This window comes from Aptenodytes forsteri, unplaced genomic scaffold (assembly GCF_000699145.1).
Source record: "Aptenodytes forsteri isolate BGI_AS27 unplaced genomic scaffold, ASM69914v1 Scaffold87, whole genome shotgun sequence".
In the NCBI taxonomy this organism is placed as follows: domain Eukaryota; kingdom Metazoa; phylum Chordata; class Aves; order Sphenisciformes; family Spheniscidae; genus Aptenodytes; species Aptenodytes forsteri.
In genome coordinates this window covers 4,221,294-4,241,230 of record NW_008796041.1, presented here as the reverse complement: position 1 = coordinate 4,241,230, position 19,937 = coordinate 4,221,294, and the positions used below count along the sequence as shown (strand labels likewise).

Genomic DNA, 19,937 nt, shown 5'->3' with positions numbered 1-19,937 from the left:
AAGTTACTTCAGATTTATAATGTATTTCCAAAAGCAGATTTGGCTTATTCACCCCTGCTTTTAAGCTCTCCTTAATTCCTTGTACGACATGTTTTTTACCATAGTTGTCTGAGAAATACACAGCCTAGTTAAACAATGGGGAAGGTAAATACCTACAGCAATAAACCTTTGACTATGACAAATAAATTTATATAACATTTAAAGTTCCTAGTCCAGTTCAGATTGCTCTTATAGCTTCCCTGTGGTTTATAGCTGCATAAAGGAACCATTAAGGTCTATTCACTAAATTCTCATACACCTCCCTTACAGATTAGGTTTCTTTATATATTTTACATGATTGTAAAAAAATAAATAAAGAGGGGTATTAAACTACAATAAATGACATCAAAGTAAAGTTACAGTTCTGATTTAAGCCCTTGTCAACTCAGGAAGTTCAAAGTGAATTTTCTGCCCTGCCTGGGAGACGGTGCTATTCTCGCTGGAACAACAGCAACAGGCACATTGATTTCAATTGCAGGGTAATCAGATTCCTTCCTTTGTCTAACTGTGCTCAAGTACAGCTACACAGCTACAGCGTGATGTGTGGAAATGTTGTACCTGTGCATTTGCGAGTGATATTCTGAACTTAGCAAGAGTCTGCTTCGTGATGGTGAATATTAGGTTTTCCCAGTTTATGTGGCTATGGGGAAAAAAAAGCTTCCCATAAATCTATACTGTAATAACATTAGCAGTTTTGAATGATTCGCTCAGACTCCAGATCTCAGCACACATGTATGCTGAAGAAGATATTCTGATCAGGGAAAGTGTGTGTGCAGTGAGGTGACATGAGACTTGGGCGACCGACTCCCATTTTCAGTCTCTGTTTCCCCCGTCCTGCCCTCAGTGCAAGGCTCCTACAATGGTACCTCCAGTTGTGAAACCTGGCAGACGGCTCTGCTGGTCCCAACACCAGTGACTGTGTCAACTCGACTACAAAGCAGCTCCCCGACCCCCTTGGCTGGAGGCCTGGAATGACTTGGGTGTCTCCAGCTGGGCTTGTCCCACTTGGCAGCAACGTCTCCCCTCGCCAGACCCCCGGGTCAGCGCTATATTGTTAGTGTGAAGGTCTGTGCCAGCAGAACAAGGCATTTCACTACATGATCTCAGAGTGTAAGGCACTGGAAAGGAGACAAAGACAACAAAAGAGATGTAGTATCTTGGTAAAATACAGCAGACGGGAGAAAATATCCACTGGAGGATGAGGAAGTAACCCAGAGCCAGAAGCTGTAAGGAACAAATTGTCAGGGAATTTAAACTCTCTGTCTGCCTGTAAGTTCAGCCCCCCAGTACCTTTGTATCCATTTTCACTTTCCCCCGGAAAGGGATGTTGTTTAAAGAGAACATATTCTGGACATATCCATACCCTTTGAATATTGCTCTTCGTCAAGTAAAACAGTCAAAGGAAGAAAATTAGACTTTTAAAAATTCTTTTCCAGGTGGAAATCAGGCTTTTTTTCATTTGTGAAAGCAGGGTGGACTGGGAGTTTAAAATACTTTTAGCCTAATAATGTGAATGAAAATGAATGTAAGGTTTGCAAAGTTCTACGTAGGCAAGAAAGTATTACTTAGATGGGTTATGAAAATAAATCTTAAAGAAGAGGGGCACTGGAATCACCATAGTAATCTTTATAAATTCTTCCACCTAATAATCCTGTTTATTATAATGGTCAGCTTAATACTAGGAAATTTTTCTTGTCTATATAAAGCTAAACACTGGTTTATGCCCTAAAACTTGAGTTTATATATACATACATACAGCAGAAAGCATAAGTGATTGCATATAGTACAGAATGATTGAGGTAGATATTCAAAGAGAAAATTAGGTACACCATGTGGGAGTTACTGCAGTCCTCAAAACCCCCATTCATTTATCTTGCCTAGCCCTGGAGAGGATTAATCTTCATTTATATTTCAATAAATGGTATAAGGTCTCCCCAAGAGCTGTAGGCTCTGCCTTTGGCCTTGTGCAGAAGTACCTCTGTCTTAAAATCCGAGCAGCTAAGCTCATGTCTGAGACCTCTTAGCATAGCCTGCGAGGTCTTTCTGTCTCTGTCCTGACAAGAGGGAACTTCTTCAGGTAGCTACTGTTTTTACAGTGTAACTGCTGGAGCTGCTTCTGCAAACAGTCCTGTGATGGCATGATTGCCAATAGCCTCCAAAGCACGGCCAAAGAAATGGTTCGTGCCCTGTCCTGGCTCTGCCATGTGCTGAAGCCCCTATGCCAAACATGGGGCACAATCGAGCTTGTTTCTCTGCTTGAAGGAATATGGACTGTATCCCTCACCAAAGCCCAAGCAGACACTACAGGCTTTCCTGGGGTTGGTTTGGCACAGGAGGGCACAAGGACTTCCAGCTGAATCCATTCTACCTTGCATACAGGAGTTAAAGGTTCATAACTTTAAGGAGGAGGTTATGGGGTTCAGAACCTCAGCTCCACACTGACAGTTTATTGAAATGAAAGTGGCTGAAACCATTTGCATCATACTATGGTAATGCAGCCAAAGCACCAACCCCACTGCAAATTCTGCTGTACTGAAGTCCTACTTGTAGAGCAAGTTGAGAAATTCTTAGACTGTCACTTAACATTCGAAGTGTGAATTAAAGTCAAAGAGGTCCAGTGTGTCTGGACAGAGATCTTAACTCTAAATTTCAATTCCAAATATTATATACTATGTATGAGGACAGAGGGCCTGTCTTGAAGAGAAGGTAGTGTTAATTAAGTTTTCCAGAAGGGCACCCACTATATGAAGATCAATGTATCTGACTTACTAACCAAACATGCACATTTATTCTTTAAGAGTTTTCTAATATTTATATATCAAATTGATAGAAGGGCTTATGCAGAGAGAGATTAGCCTGAAAAAATAAATTATAAAGAAAATGTCTGCAACCAAAAGCATAGGAACCAAATGCAGAAAGATTGAAAAACAAACACGACAGATATGTAACACTGATTAGGCTGTGTTATGCAGACTTTTCCCGGACAGTTACAAAAATAAAGTCCATCCATCTGTCAAAACATCTGCTCCGCATATGAAAATTAAAACAGAATTTAGGTGGTTTTTATGAGTTTCCAGTAATTATCTCTCCTCCAGAAGCCTGGAACTTACATCCTTCAATCTGGATTACTGATGCAGCAAAGAGTTTTTAACATCATCTTTTTAAGTGGAAGTTAAAGGGTAAGTCCCTGTGACCAACTAATATCCAGATTTTTCTCCTTATTTTAAGAAAGCTGTTTCATTTTTTTTTAACCAACATTGATGTCCATACTGCTTCTCAGATATTACAGCAAATGCAAATGGCCAGATTATGCAGGGTAGTAAGTAGAAGGCTAAATAATCCATTACAGTATCATTAACTTCAACAGTTTTCTGCTGATTTAATCCAGATAAGGATCAGACCCTGTAATACATTCTTCTTTTATTTCAGCCTTCCCACATAGCCAAGTGATTAAAATATCAGAAGGTTTTGTCTAAACTGGATGGACAAGGGGATTTAAAGCTATCGTCTAACAGCTGGACAAACAAAATAAATAAGTGTTTTGTCTTTCAAATCAAAGAGAATGGACAGTTTCCATATAAAGTCCCATACATGAGTTTAATTAATATGTTTACTTTTTTCTTCTTCTTCTGTCCAATTAGTTGAATTCTCAGGTGGCGAGGTCAGGGATATCCATGGAGAATAAGTAATCCCTGATATTACTGCTGTCATTCAAATTTATCACAATGCTGAAAGACGTCCCGGATTTATCAGGGAGCTTTTTAACTTCTCTCTTTTGCCAGTGGGCTACTGCCAGCTGCGATCAGTTCAGTCTCTATTGGCTAGGTGTCTTTGTCAGCATGCAGCAGCATTGTTTCAAGGAAAAAATTTCTGGAGTGTTAGTGCAATAAATGTATGTGATTGCCATGTACACAGATGATCGATTCTCAGCTAGATCCTGCAAACGCTTTAGCATGTCGGTAAGCACGTGCAAGGAAGTCCTCTTCAGGGTGAGCTCTACATGGCACATGCCTTCACAGCTCTTGCTGCTTGTGTGCAAGTTTTTGTAAAATGCAGTAAGACTATTTACAAATTGTTACTGTTCCCTTTTTTCTATTACAGTAGCACTTACAAACATTGGTCAAAGAGCACAGTCTGCTTAAACAGGCCCAGAATAGGCACGGAACAAAGCAAATTATTCCAGTCCTGTTAAAATGCAATGATCTTTTTAAATTTTATTTTATTGGAGTAAGCTAGTTGGTAACACAGATGCAAAGGTACGGTGCTACATGCCGCATTGGCAGTAACGGGAAAGTCCCCGAGAATGAAGAGCTTCGTACAGGCCTTAATGGGTGGGGAAATGAAGCCTGGCACCTGTACTCGATGAGATAACCTTCCAGCTGAACCTGTATAGGCAGGTGTATGATTTTAGAGTGAGGGAGGCCAGCTGGCACGAAAACATTTGCAGACTATGATTTATTAGTGTACCTCTTGCAGTTTGGATCAATAACATCATTTCCATCCCTGTTTTGTCATTATTGTACCTTGCAATTAGCAGGATCAATGTTTTATAGTCCTACCCTCTGAAAAAGAGTCAGTCTGCAGTGCTGAGTGAAGTTAGTTGAGCAGCTGAAGTATCGGGGTCTGTGTTACAGAAAGGGATTCCTATTAAATTAGTTCTTTGAGATTACATCCCCATTAGTCAAAGCCTGATAAGCAGCGTGTATTGCATCACACACACATAAATCCAATGTAAGCCTAGAATATGTCTAGGTAAACAAAATACCTAGTCTCTTTTATCAATCTACGTTGTTTTGTGGACTGAATTCTAATTGTACTTGTCTTCCCACCTCAGAGCTTTGAAAAAGCTAACAGATCCCCAGATCCAGTGGCCCTTATATTGGATTGTGATCTGGAGGACTTGACCCCTCTGGAGATGTCAGGAATGACACTGCTCTTAGGCATGGTGACCACTGCCAACATTACAGAGGAACCACTGATTAGTTCCATATTTAGACTTTCCTCTGCTGTCAAGATGTGCCCTGAGATATTTCAGACTGAAGGTGCTGATGAGGGTTGATAAGACATTTTTGGTTGCCTAGTACAGCTTACTGTACTTCCAGTTATCTTTCCAATGAAGTTATGCCTGTTATCTCTCTGATTTTTTGATATGGCAAGAGTTCATGAGAATATTTAAAATGTATAATTTACTCAAGTTGCAGGATGTCTGCATGAATTTAAACCATTAAAGCATCAAGACAGGAAAAAAGAAGCCAACTAACGAAGTATATGATAAAATAAAGCCACTGAAAAAAAGTAGACATATCCTGATTCCTTCAAGCCACAAAACTTCATGCCATATTAGTAAACAGTTGTATTGTCAGCACACTTGCACAGCAGATGGAAAGCTCCTCTGGTTCTTTGTGTTACTGAGGGTGAAACACAAACTGTCTCCCTTCCTGCCTACCTACCTAGTTGCAAATCTGGTGGTCACTACTGGTATTTGGTAATTTGGCCCAGAGTTTACCACTAAGGCTAATCATGGAGGTAGCTAAGCCAGGTGGGATACTCCCTGGGGTCTGTCCTGAAAACAGTTGTAAACCAAAAGCCATTAGAAGAAGTCGTTAGGAGCCGTGCTTTAAAGATGCCTCACTTGACTCCCTTGACTGCACAGACTAAACACAAATCTTTGTTGTTAGCATTAACCATCTGACCTAGCTATCTTAGGAAGTAAAATTTCTCCAATTTTTTCTGTTTTCAGTATATTCAAATTATAAGACATGTTTCCAGTCCTTAAATCCTCATTCAGCAGATGCAGATAATAATTGTTCTGGACCTCTGAACAGCTAGAGGGATGCCAAGAAAAGGCTGCAGTACTAAATACCTGATTTAATGACTATCTCGTATTTTTGTACATCTGATTAATGCATAGTTAACAAGGCAAAACAAAGTCTTTTGTGGATGCAGTCCAGCAAACAAGTGGGTTTTCAGGATTTTGCAGCCACAGCATGATTGTTGTACATTAAACCTTTCCATGAGCATTAGCAAGCTTCCTTTATTTTGAATTGTTTTTTTCAGTAGTATGTACTTCCTACAGCACAGAATGAATTTATTTAAGGAATGAATTCATTTAAGGAACAGAAGAGTATTTCAGGAATACCTCAAAACATTGGGAAGCCTTGAGGTCAAGCAGAAGCCAGTTCTTTTCTGACCATAACTTTAAAACAAAATTGGTTTTGCTCTGTAGAGTAAACCTGTCCCACAATTTGGGCATGGCTTTAGTAGCAAAGAAATGAATAATACTGCTTGGTTTCACCTCAAGCAGTCTCACCAAGCCCAGCAGCAATTTAAGTTGCGACCACAGTCTAGATCTAAAGAGTGTCTCTTGTCTATCTCTTCTATCTGGGTGGGGTAATCACCTGTCTCTTGGAGAAATCAGATTACACCCCGCCTTTCTGAATAGGATCAAGACCTGCTAATTAGGTGGAGCGTTTCAGACAAACAGGTTGTCAAGCCTGTTGTAGACACATAAAGCACCTAGATTCCATATCAGTCAGCTTGCCTTTATTCAGCATATTACAGGCATATCCTGTAATGACATCCACTCACAGCCACCTAAGACAAATATACTCAAAACTTCTGTGTTGAAAGTGAACGTAAAACCATGAAGTGTTGAAAGGAAGCAAAAGACTGTTGCATCTATAAGGGACAGTTGCTTAGCAATATGTGTGCCTGTAAATAAACATACTCTGTAAACTAGACTATGAAGTTACATGTGCCTTACTGTGAGAATCCGGAAATTTGTGTGTGGATATTTAACTATTTCGACACCACAGAGAGATGCTGAACAGAGAAACCTGAAGTCACAGAAGCCTAAAATTCCCACTGAGTAAAAATTTGGCACCAAAGTGAAATTATTGAAATGAGAGTTTGCTGAGCGGTTTTGGTGTTCGTTTTTTTTTGTCAGGTTGTTTTTTGGAGGTTGTTTTTTGTTGGGGTTTTTTGTTTGTTTGTTTTTTGTATTCATGATACATGTATAGTAACCTAAAGTTTTAGAAGATGTTAATCGGGAATGAATTACCCAAGGGAAAAAGAGATCAATAGATTATTTGATCCAACACAGATCACATCACTCAGTCAGAAAAAGAAAAATAACAAACAAACCAACAAAACCCCAAAAGCAAGAGAGAAAGATATAAATTCTCCCTTTATTTGCTGTTCTTACTTTTCTTGTTCCACCATCTCTAGAATACAAAACTTCCTCTACACTGAAAAGTTTTTTTTAAAGATATTCTGTTGACATGAAGATGTGGAAACTGAACAAAGCATTAGCTTTGACATAGGAAATAATTGCATAGTATTTCCTAGGTTATTTTAAGAACTTTCCCTTTAACTAGCATTTAGTTCTTTTACTTATTACAAAAAAAAAAAAAAAAGAAAATATTTTAGACTTGTTTGCAGCAGCAAGGAATTTAGTAGACCTATTTTTGGTGTATGTGTGTAACAGGTCTACAGAAAGAAAATAAGTTGTGGATTAATTTAATAGTGACACAGCGACCACATCTTGAGTATAGAGGACCTGTGATATGTGATCTTTCAGAGTAGACCTATCCTTTATTTTTAAACTAGGCTTCCTTTTACTGAAGCAACAGAAAAAAACCCAAAAACTAAACCAACCAAACGCTTCCTTTTACTGAAGCAACAGAAAAAAAAAAAAAACAACTAAACCAAACAAACAAAAAAAAACCCCACCAGCCTGTGTGCTAAAATAGAAAAAATGTGAAGCAAATTCAGGGGAAAAAAAAAAAGTGACTGGCACCAAGAGAAAGGCTTTTCTCTGACTTCATGAGCTTCATACTGAAGCCCTGAAAGAAAACAGGGACTAAACATATCGATCATTTTTACTGGTTATCCAGTTAATGTGTTTCTCTGCAAAGAAATGTACAAAGAATAAATTTACTCTGTCCATCTTGAGATGCAATAAATCGTAACAAGGCATTACCCAACATAATTTTGAAACAGCAATAGCTAGTAACTCAGCCATAAATAAAAGTAATTCTCAGACTTTGCCAAGGCCAAACTAGGGCTCAGGAGGAACACCTATTGATAAAAAAATAAACCCTATAATTTTTGGAACGATTTTTCCTTCATTTGTCCTTTACTTTCCCTTTGCTAACTCTGTGACTTTTTATTTCAAAAACAACAAAGAAAACATTTCTGTAAGACTGCATTAAATCTGATGAATATTAAGTTTCCTTCAGAGGCAAATTTCTATAGTCACACCTATAAACAGAAAAATAAGCCCAAAATTGGAAAATTGGCTTTTTCCTTTATCTATACCAATTTGTTCCCCATACTCAAAGACTTAAGTGACTTCCCATGATACATAAATGGGTAAAATAGGAAAATCTGAACAACTGCCAACTTAATTCTTCCTCTGTATAAGTACACAAGTTATTACCTTATAGTAACTGATTTGCCTTGGTCAGTTCATATAACGAAATATATGCAAATGCCTAAATGAACACAAGCTGTAGGATCAACATCTGAACTAAGAGCCATAAATGAGGCTTTATGCTGGCGGGTGTGTTGTGGGGGTCCATCCAAGAACTGGAGCTGGCGCAGCCAGAATTTCCCAGGGGGAAAAATTCTGTTAGAGAGCTCCGCAAGACTTTGAAAGACTCCACTGTATTATACTTCTTTTTTAGCAAGCTCAGTTAACGTCTAAGTGAAGGGGTTGTAGGTTTGTTTTATTTTTTCCCCCCCTATGTGTCTTTCTGTTTTGTTTGTAGTCTATGCAAAGCAGTTTTACGCAGCAGCAACATTAAAGCAGCACACTACTTATAAAATGTCTCACTCTCCCGTCTCACAAATGGTAATAAACGCTTTGGTAGGAAATCATGCTCACACTAAAGATGATGGACAAGATTAAGGAGCGAGCAGCCCTCAAGTGAATAATCCCAGTGTACTAACTGGGACAGTTGATAGAGTTGAAAGCGATATGCAGTGGCACTATTTGTCTACAAACAGCTCAAAAGTCACGTTTCTCCTTGTAGTAGGTAACACTGAGAGTAAATTCTGTCCCTAACCTCACAGGAGGTCCATTGCTTTGGATTTTGCTCACTTTACCCCTTCCTACGCCCAGGGATATGCACTTTTTCCTTTTCCCCAGGCTGGAGGGGGGGGTCCTGAGTTTTTAGGCTCTGTTAAAGGATTTCAGTGCTATGTTGGAGACAGGGAGCCAGAAAGGAAGTGGGGATGGCTGTGAGGGTTGGTGACAGAAAAGCTGGAAATCTGGCTGTAGATATCCTCCAAAGGAAGAACGCTGACAGAAAGGGATGAACTTCTCTTTGGCACACCCAAAGGGCCAGAGGTAATTTGACTGGAAAAACTGTGCCTGTCAGATGAATTTAGAAGCAGGCTAGATCCAGCCAGCATTGTATATTTAATTTTCAGGTTCCCTCTTCAGATCTTTGTTTACAATAACAGATGAAAAGGATTACTTTTACATTCTGCCTCCATGTTCTTTTATTTTCCCTAAGGCAACAACAGTAATAAAATGAGTTAAAGGGAATAGTGCTCATTTATTGCCAACTTTGTTTTTCGAAAGTATCACCAGATATTGCTGAGGGACACTTGTTAAGTTACACACCACTTTTTCTTTTTTTTCTTTTTCTTCTTTCTTTCCAAATTAAATCATTGCACACTGATGGATCTATAAGCCTATGGAATTGCTAATCTTCCTGTGATTTAGGGAGGGGACGGAAAACTTTAAAGGAAGCATAAACTGAGATGGCGTATGAACATTTTGGCTTAAATTAAGTATTATCATAACAAATGAGATGGTGAATTAAATTACAGCCATGTGATTCTACCTGCATGAACCATAAACTCAATAATTAAGTGTCAGCCACACTTAAATGCAAAGAAGCATGCACAGAATATAGCTATGTCATGTGTAGTGTAAAGAGTCTGGCTGCTTCTTAAATGGGAACAGGTTTCTGAGCTACAGTGATTCCAAATTACCAAGAGAACTGTCAAGTATAAAAAAGTGAATCACAGTTGAATTCAGGTAAGAGTTCATAACTGGGTAAAATTTAACAGCAATTAAAGAGCCCAAGTAGATGTCCATCTCCTATAAAATATAACACAGTCAGTGCTAATACACACACAATTGTGCTGATACGCTTTAGCTATTAAGGGAAATGACACAAAAGTGTAACTCTCTGTATGGACCTGTTTGTTCATGTGACGGAGCGTATGTAGAACCTTGCTGGTACTGAGTAAAAGTACTTGGTACTCTTTGTATCTGTTTGTATATCAACATTTAATGCTCACCAGAAACATCCAGGGAGAAGCAGATTTCATACAGCATTCAAAGTGTGTATAAGTATCTGTCACCATGTAGCATGTCCTATGTGACTTTGTTAAAGTACCCATTGAAATTTTAAAGATTTATACATGTCAAGGCCAGAAGGGACCACTTCGACAATTTAATTTGAGCTGGGATCTTTAAAAGTGGCTAAATAAATTAAATAGTCAAATCACACTTGAAAATAACATCTTAAGGTGACCTTCAGAAACACATCTTTAAAGCTTTCAAGTCGTAGAAATCTATCATAACTTTTAATAGGGATTTCTCTGATTAACTGTGTACTCCGTGAACTACTGCTATGGTGCCTCAGCCAAATCTAGTGCAGAGATGTATCGACTAAACAGCAGCCCAAACTTTTAAAACAATAGCAAATTAATAGTTTAAGGACTAGATGAGCTTTCCAGTCAAGAAGCTATCCCTACCCTATCACTACCTGCAAAACTAACTAGTGTTTCTGGTAATTTTTGTAAATCACCCAAGCTTCGCTTTGCTGGTTTATGACATCCCAGGAATGTCAGAGTGGAATTGTAGCCACATTTTTTTTTGCAGTTACCTATTATTTAATCCATATGTAATGCAGAGGTTGCCATGTGTTTCTGCTGGGTCCCAGGTGCCTGTGAGATCTTAAAATCAAAATATTGAGGCTCACTATTGAGGGATATGACTAGCAGCATGTCTGAAATGTTAGTTCGGTATAAAAGCTGAGAAGTATTCTGTAGAGACTTTGTCTTCTTTGATCATTACCAAGGTCTGGTCAGGAATCGTGAGAAATTTTCACGGGACTTAGAGCAACCAGAATAGATCAAATGAGAGACTGAAGTCCAGAATAGCAAGAAATCCTCACAGAATTGCTCATTTAGTTGAATTACATAAGCAAAGATCTTATTTGTTATTTATAGTCTTTAATTTTTCATGAACAATGTTACTTTGGTGCTTGTGATATTCTATACCGAGGAAATGGAAATATATTGTAATACTAAGTACTTGCATGGGACAGTAATTACAATTTTATTGGGAAAAAAATCTGTATTTTATGGGAAAGTGTAGCAGTTAACTTCCACCAGTGAAGTCCTGCTGTAAGTAAGTATTGCATAGCTGGGGTGAGTCTTTCAGCCTCTCTTCGCAGCTTACCGTGTAAAAAAAAGATCCGAAGCATACTTTGAAAGGTTTAGATCTGAAGCATGCTTTAAAAGGTTTATCTATCTATCCAGTGAGCAAAGCTTAACTAATTAACATATACTAAGCCCTTTAAGAAACAGAAATGAAAATGACTGCTTAAGGAACAAAGGGGTATCAGGAGAGCGGGAACAGTCAGACGCCCTCCTCAAATCCCGTGTGGACTGTCCTGAGCTACAAACCTGCTGTACCTAGATCGGCATGACTGACAGCGTCAGTATAAGGAATCCCTCTGAAGGAGTGAAAACGACAATAAATTACCTCTTATAATTACGAGAGGAAATCTCGGAGGTCATAGCTGAGGTTAGCAGTGGGGCAGAGCCGGGGTTATACTTGCGCTGCAGCTGCTGCAGTGCACCTGGCCTATTAGCAGGGACTTGCATTTTCAGCATTGACTTCCCCTGGAGGTCAATAATTAAAAAAAAGTTTTTAAAAAAGACCTCAATGTAGAAGTATAGCCTGTCATGTAGAAAGTTTTGAACCATCACAAGTGAAGAGTATCTAATATCTTAGCGGTGGTACATGCTGAAAGCAATATTAGATGAAGTATGTTTTGTATGTCACTTTATTCGTCCCCTATTTCTCTTGTTCCCTCTAATGAGACTCTGTTGAGTTATTTTTATGGCCTTTATATTTCACACTCCCAAGGTACTGACAATGGCTTTAAGGAATAAACGAGGGAGGAATAATAAGTTTCTTAAATTATCTGTAATCTTTATCTGTAATTACAGTTAAAGCAGTTACATTAAATACTTTATTTGTAATGCATTGTTTTATGGCAAGAATAGGCAGCTGTAAATATTGAAAGATGATCACCTGAACACACCAAGATATATATTCCATCTTTCTAGTTGTCTGATAAAACTGGACCCACATTAAATATGACCTATGCGGTTTTTTTATTTGTCACTTACACTTGTAGAGAAATCTAAAATTAAAAAGGAAAGCAAAACCACCCCCAATGACCGCTATATGTGAAAAATATTTTTCAAAGCAAATTATCTGATTCTAGCAACAGTGTGCTGTACTACTGTTATCCTCAGTTTGGGCTGCACTGTGTCCTGAATTCTGTGCTCCTGTTCTGCCTTATTCTTTTCCACCAGCTCATGGGAGCGCTGCTTCTAATGCACAGGATCATAGCAGGCAGCTAATGTGCCAGGGTCACGCTCAGCATTGGAGTATGGTATTGGCTTCACCTTTTACTCATGATCAGCAGGTGTAGCTGCCCTAATATCATAGGAAGCAAAAGAATCAAGGTGAATAAAATAGTTACAGCACAAATAGACCTCTCAAGCTTACAGCAGTCAGAGAACAGGGACCTGAACTTCGCAGCTCGCTTCACAATAATAGTGTGTCTGTTTACAATGAATGGATTAGAATAAGCCTAGTGCAATGTATAACACATACTCTTTCCTACCTTTGTGAATTTCTAAAAATAATTATTATAAAATAAAAGAGTATACTTTCATTCTAGGTGCTGAATCTCTTATTAATTTTCTAGGTTTCAACCCAAAAAAAAAAAAAATCTACTTAATGTAATATCATAATATAAGATCAAGCTGTAAGGTTAGTTAATTTGCTCAGACATTTAACACTATCCTTATTTTTTTTTAGCCTGGAATATTAGGTATAGTAGTCCTCACCTTGCAATATACTCCTGAAAATTATTTGTGAACATGAAGATGGATTAATTTAAATTTATTATTTCTAGGTAATGAGATATCCCAAGTGTCTGGCACTTCAGCTATCCTTTCACATATATAGCTTAACCCATATTTCTTAGTTTTTACCTAATCCACCTCTACTGTTCCCAAATAGCTTTTTATGAAGACAACTGTCCTCTATGGCCTAGGTAAAGACTGATGAAACTATTTTTATTATGACCTAGGAAATTATTCAAATGGAGCTCTCTAGAGGCATATGGTTGGCATTATGAATATTTTACAGAATCATCTCTGAAAATCAGGCCAATAGCATATACACACGGGGCCAAGTTCCACTCTCAGTTATACCTTGGCAACCAGAATGATTTCCCATTTGGCTATACTATGCAAGTATTTGTTTGGCTTATCGCATGCATGTATTTTTTATCTTTTTTTCCCTTCTTCAGCCCTGTCTTCCCATTTCCCATATTGTTCTTATAAAGAAGACAGTTATTATCAGTGTGGAATGGTTATTATTTAGAGGCTACTGGTTATGTCTCTCCTACCTCATAAATACAGGCAATAAGATGTACACAGGAATGAGGGAAAATGTACAGACAATTATGCCTAGTGTAACAGTGTCTTTCATGAGGCACCAAAACTGATGCAGAGTGTTAAAATCACTTTGGTCTCAATCTTGCTATGAACTCAATGCAGGAAAGAGCTCAGGGAAACCCACTGACTCCAGTGAGATGCCACAAAGAGAAAGCACTTCTCGGAACTCACTGTAGGACTGGGACCTGGAACAGGGCAAAAATAAGTCAAAATACTCTGTACCCTGAGATCAGGAAACAAGTATACAAGGGTTAATAATTCTCATTCTGATGTTTCTCTTTCCTTCTCTTTCTTGTTGATTTTTTTTTTTTTTTTTGGTAGATAAACTCTATTTCATTTGCATGATTTAAATTTATAAATTTAAACCCTTGGTCATAAAGACAAAATTTCATTATTTTGAATAAGAAGGCTAAGATAACTCGACTGAAGTTATGATCAGATGTGTGACCTTACAGAGGAGGAAAAATACTTTAAGAATTAACACAATAAGACATAATAAAATATTTACGATGTTTTATAAAAGAAAAAAAAATGCTAAAAAGATTTGTACTTACCAGAATATCTTTTCCAGCCCACTTGCACTCATCCCTTCGGGAATGAGAAACAGGCCAAACAATCTAAAGACACAGAACAAAAATCACGTTGTGTTATTTCATGCTTCAATAATCACAAATTGCAGACCAAATGCTGCAGTGTCTTTATCCAGTTTCTCTTTTCCCCATTCTTTTCCTTATTTCCTTTTCTTCCATAAAATTTTATGACAAAGAAATGAAATTATAGGAGCAAAATATGGATAATAGGAATCACAGTAAAAACAATCTTGAAATATAGTCTGTATTGTGAATCTCAGCAGTGAATCTTGAATACTAATGATAAGAGGGTTGACTCTCCATTAAGTGAGTGTTCTTCCACTGTTTCAAATCTGATGTAATGGAATGGAGACTGAAAGCAAAAAAATTCAGATACTTACTAACAATAAATCAGATCTATGTGAAATGCAATCTCATGTTAGAGTTACAGCATCAGAAATGAGGTGTTTGCCTCTTCAGTGTACCTACTAGTTCACTCTTCTATTAGGTTTAGTTAATTAAATAATATAAAAGAAGCCATGGTATTTGAAAAGTATCACACCATCAAAACAGAAATGTTTATGCTGTTCCTATAGAGCTACCCTAACACAGGTAAACTTAAACCTAGGTTTACTGTAGTGTTTGCTTAGCAGAAAATGGATCTCATCTCATACAGAGCTAATCCAGAGACCCTCGCAGTCAATTATTCATGGTTTTTTGAAAAGCTTTTAGGAATTACATATAGAATAAAACATGATCTTCCCATAAAATGCCAGGCTATTCATTTGGGAGCCTCAGATAATGCAATATGAATGGCCATAAGTCTGGATTACAGCCTTGGTGTTCAATATAGTTTGTTAAAAGAAATTAAAAGGCAAAGTATTCAAAAAGAAAAGAAAAAAGAATGAATATGGATGACAGAAGAGGTCAAAGGAGATGTTATATATGACATTTGAAAATACGGTTTGCAACCACATTTTTAAATTCAAATTTTTCTTAAAACTTAATGAAATCCAACCAGCAATCAAACATCTTAAGTCTACAAAATAAGGCTGAAAATTTTATGAGCACATTCTCTCTCAAAGGATTCCTGCTACTTCCTGTTTCTGTTCTCAGTTTAAAATGTGCAGAGACATGTGAAATTTTAAATTTACTAGGTTGAAAAATATTAACCAAACTTCTCAGTTCTCCCAAGAGGACCAGTTCAAGTTCAGTTCAAGTTTTGAGCAAAGATTTCTGTACCATGCAAACCAGCATTCTAATCCATAAAATGAATGGCTAGATGTTCTTTTTCCTTATTCTTACAGCACAATATTTTCCTCTAATTTGGTGTAAAAGTCAGCTAAATTGAACCCTTTTTAATAGACTGGAAAGTTTGACTTTTTGAGTTGTGCTCCTTTGGAGTTATATGATGCTATCAGCAGTTAGACAGAAACCTTAGTTCTTTTTTACATGGTGGAAACAACAACTGGTGAAGTTCGAGCTCAAGTGCAGCACTGGCTGCACTGTGATTTTGTTCGAAGTTTCTTCAGTGACCCTCCTGTCTTTAATAAGCAGATCCCCAAATTCTTTAAGCCTTTTGTCTATTCTTAAATCTAAAGTCTAAATTGTAAGTCTGTTCTTTAAGTCTGTTGCCAACATTCAGTTCCCTGTTACCAACAGCAATTCTTTATTTAATATAGTAATAATTGTATATAATTTCAAATAGAGTTCTAAAGGTATCTGAATATGTAAGTATGTAAGATACAATTCCTCCCGTTTTGCAGAGCTGTTTTCTGCAATGGAAACACCTTCTTTCCTTTAATTATTCCAGATGTTTTGCACATTAAGCTATCAATCCCTCAGAGAATTCAAATAAATAGCTAGTTTCCTTTATAGCTGCTCTAAAGAGAATAGAAAAGAAAATACCCCGTTTTCCTTTTATCCTTTTTCCTTAGAGAATACAAATGAATAGCCTGTCTTCCTTCTGAACAGCAAACACAAGGTATTTATTGCTATCATCTTAGGAAGCTAATAGTCAAACGGGCAAAAGGTCAGGAACACCAAAAAAAAAAATAATCTCTGGGTATTGAAGCAATATATCTCTCATAAAAGGGAAGTCTCTGGATTTCAAAATGTGCTATCAAAATACTTAAATATAGCAGCTCAAGCCTCCATCCCATTGTTTACCTTCTTAGCATTTTGTCTTATTAAAATAAATGAAAAATGAAATTATTTATTTAGAATCCAACAAAAGAACATCACTGGACTGTTTGTCAGCTTTTTAATTCATCACCAACTTTTACTGGAAAATTATGCTCTCCATCAAGAATGGCAAGCTTTTATGGACCTATTCCTCTTTTATTAATACTGAATCTATTTTGGTTTGAAAGCAGCAGAAGCAGAGTGCCTACAAGTGCTGGGTTAAAGGAGAGAAATCGACACTCGGACTCCCAAACAGCTTCTTTTTGTCTGCAAAGAAATACAGGGTAAAAAGGTCTTTTTGTGTAAACTGTCATAATAGTTGTTTGGTTTTTTTAGCAGTAAACATGAAAGTATGTCTTGTTTGGGAAATAGCTGGATTATTCACTTATCATTTACTTTTTCATAGTCTGAAAAAAGCTTTGTAGATTATACAGTCATAGGTTATAGGCTTATTATAAATTTCTCTTCATAGAGTCAGCAAATGTTTTTGTTGTAATAGTATTCCTGACATCCAAACACTTACTACATAATTCATACAGTGTCCAATATAGTCTGAGTAATAACAATTCTGCAACGTTAAAAGTATATATTTACATTGTACAAAACATTAACGAGAGTACCTTTTGATATTCCTTGATGTTAACCAGGTTGAAAGAAAATATGTGATCCTTTGCTCCAACGTACAGCCGACTCCGTTCTTCATCCAAGAGGAAAGTATGGTAACTGGAGCTATTAGCTAGTCCATTGAAATTTATTATATTGTTGGATTCCAACATTTCTGTAAGATAAAGGTAATACTTTCCTTGTTAATATGGTCAAATAAAATCGAGACATATTTTGACTTGTATGGATTTCATTTTAGGAATTTATATTTATGGAGTAGAGACCAGTGAAAGAGTTATGCATCTGGGCCCCTGAATGTTTTTATTTCAAGTAGCCAAACCCAAACTGCTTGTGAGATTCAGCCCTACACAAACAAAGGTCAAAACATCAGTGAAATAAATTAAATTCCTGTATGAGGTTTTAGGTGGTAAAATTCTATCCATGTAACTCATCAATTGTTGGACAAAGTTCAATTTTGTTCAATCAATGAGATTTACAAGGATAAACCTGAGGATGACCAGCCAATAAAAACCACATCTAAACACAAAATCTCCTACTTCCAGCATACAAAACTATTTCATACAGATCTGTAAGTTATGAGAAAGGGGATAAGAATGATGAGTTGATGACATAAAATAACACGTACAATCTATTCTTACATGTATTATTATCTTCCCAGCTTACTGACACAGGCAGCATGTTGTTCCCTTGCTTGGAATTGTGTATTTATCCATACACAATATATATAGAGAAGAAATTTTGTTTCTGTTTAAATTAAAGAATAATTTTCTAATTCTCATACTCCTCACAGAGACACTGCACTTGCCAAAGACAGGATTTTTTTTTAAGTACAAGGATCCATAGAATCCTCTTAGCTATTCACAAACATTAACAAAGACATATATATTTTCCTGAAAGCACTTAAAAATATTTTTTCCGTAAGACAATAAAGACCATATTAGTATAAACTTTTGTGAAAACACTCTTTCTTTATTCCTTTCTATCTACATTCATATCAGGACCAAAGCCAAACCATCTCTATCATTTCAAGGCATGTCAGCATTAGTAAGTCATCGATAAGAAACTTTCCCTGTGATGACAAATTCTGCATGGTTCAGGCCCTGACCTTGTGATGTACGGAGGCAAACACACAGTTTTAGGAGCAGGAGCAGTTCTATTGATGCCAGTGCAGCTCCTCATACAGCACCCATGAGGACAGATAAGAAAGGGAGCAAATACTTTGGGATCCAACGGCTGATGGCTAGAGGGCACAGCCAACGCCTTCAGGCATCTAACGTTTGTGTTAGCTCTGCCGTATGTGCAAACCAAGGACACGTGTCATTTCTCTCAAAACAGCTGCCAAACACCTAGATGTCTAGGATTTACCTAACAGTGCAGCTACCTGCTATGACTTTTTGGTTTTCAGTAAGATCACTCCCATTTTTCACCATTACTCCAATTGATGAGTGAGCGTAAGATAGCATCCCCTATGCTGCTAAAAATCAAGGTGAAGCTGCTGTTAAAACAGAAGCTTCTGCTTAATTTTCTTTTTAAACTCATTTTCTTTCTTTTCCCCCCCTTCTTTTATTTTAACTAGAACAAGGAAGATGCTAGGTGGGACTTTTTTGGACCTGCATAATAGTGGTACTTATGATTTTACAGAATTTCAGCACCTGCAGCTTAGTAGTCCCACAGATGTTAAACCTGTTTTTTACATTCACTTATACCAGGTGGATTTTGAAGCAGGCTGATACTGATGGCAAGAATTAGTAGGCAACATATTCAAGGAAGGTAAAGATAACAGTAAAAGTTGCATACCATTCAGGCTAGCTTTGCCCCAGTATTCTTTGCACTTATTTGGAAAAACTTTCACTAGCACCAAAAAGAGTTAATTTGCGCAGAAATGTAGCAAAGTGTCAGAACATGCACTATATTTCGTTCCTTATTCTATGTTTTTTCTGGCTAAATACAGCTATACATTTGTGTTACAGAATACTTTTTAAAACTTGTACTGCTCAAGACCCAAGTTCTCAATTTTTTTAATTTTTTTTTTTAATGACTGATTCAGATGTTGAATGTCGACTCACTGAATAGTGAGTGATGCAGATGATTGATTGCTTAACTTGTCTTAGAACTCTCTTGGCTAGAAATGCTTTGCTGTCATCTGTATCTGATCATTTTTCTTATAATATAGCTGTCAAAAACCTTTGTAATTTTTTCATCTTTCTTGGTTTGAGCTCGCATAGATATGACTCTGCCCTTTGTGACTGCAGTGTAAAGACAAGTGTCTGCTGAAGCCAATGTTACAGAAATGAAAAACTGATATAAATGAAAATAAGATCAGTTAGGCACACAGCTACTTGGTTTAAAACAAGCCTGATATGATTTTGCTAATGCAGAGTTCTAAATATTCACATCTACAGATGGTGATTGATGTTTTTTTCTGATATTCATGAAAAATGCCAGATCATAACATTGGAGTCTAAGGTTTATTATGGCCAAGAGTAAATTACATCATCATCTTCATTGTTCATATGTCTCCACAGTATAACTTAAAAGGACCAGGTGTAGCTGTGCAGAGAAATATATATATCTTTTTTTTCTTTACATTTTCTGTGATTCGTTAGAGTATGCAACAATGTTCAAGGTAACACTGGTGAGTTTCTTTTTGAACTTACAATTTAAAGTCAAATGAAAAGCTAAATCCCCATTGTCTTCTCTAAGATTAGGACATTTCTCCTGGGTTTTAATCCA

The 19,937-nt window shown here is 37.1% G+C and overlaps 1 protein-coding gene across 1 annotated transcript in view; it reads right to left on the bottom strand.

The window, feature by feature from the left end:
• SEMA3A (semaphorin 3A) overlaps positions 1–17,356 on the bottom strand; it is a 121,032-nt gene extending 103,676 nt beyond the window's left edge. Inside the window, exons 1-2 of the mRNA XM_019473707.1 lie at positions 17,201–17,356; positions 14,382–14,444 (exon numbers count right to left, since the gene is read on the bottom strand). Coding sequence (XP_019329252.1) covers positions 14,382–14,444; positions 17,201–17,356 — 219 coding nt within the window. The remainder of the gene's footprint in view (positions 1–14,381; positions 14,445–17,200) is intronic.
• Positions 17,357–19,937: the final 2,581 nt, after the last annotated feature.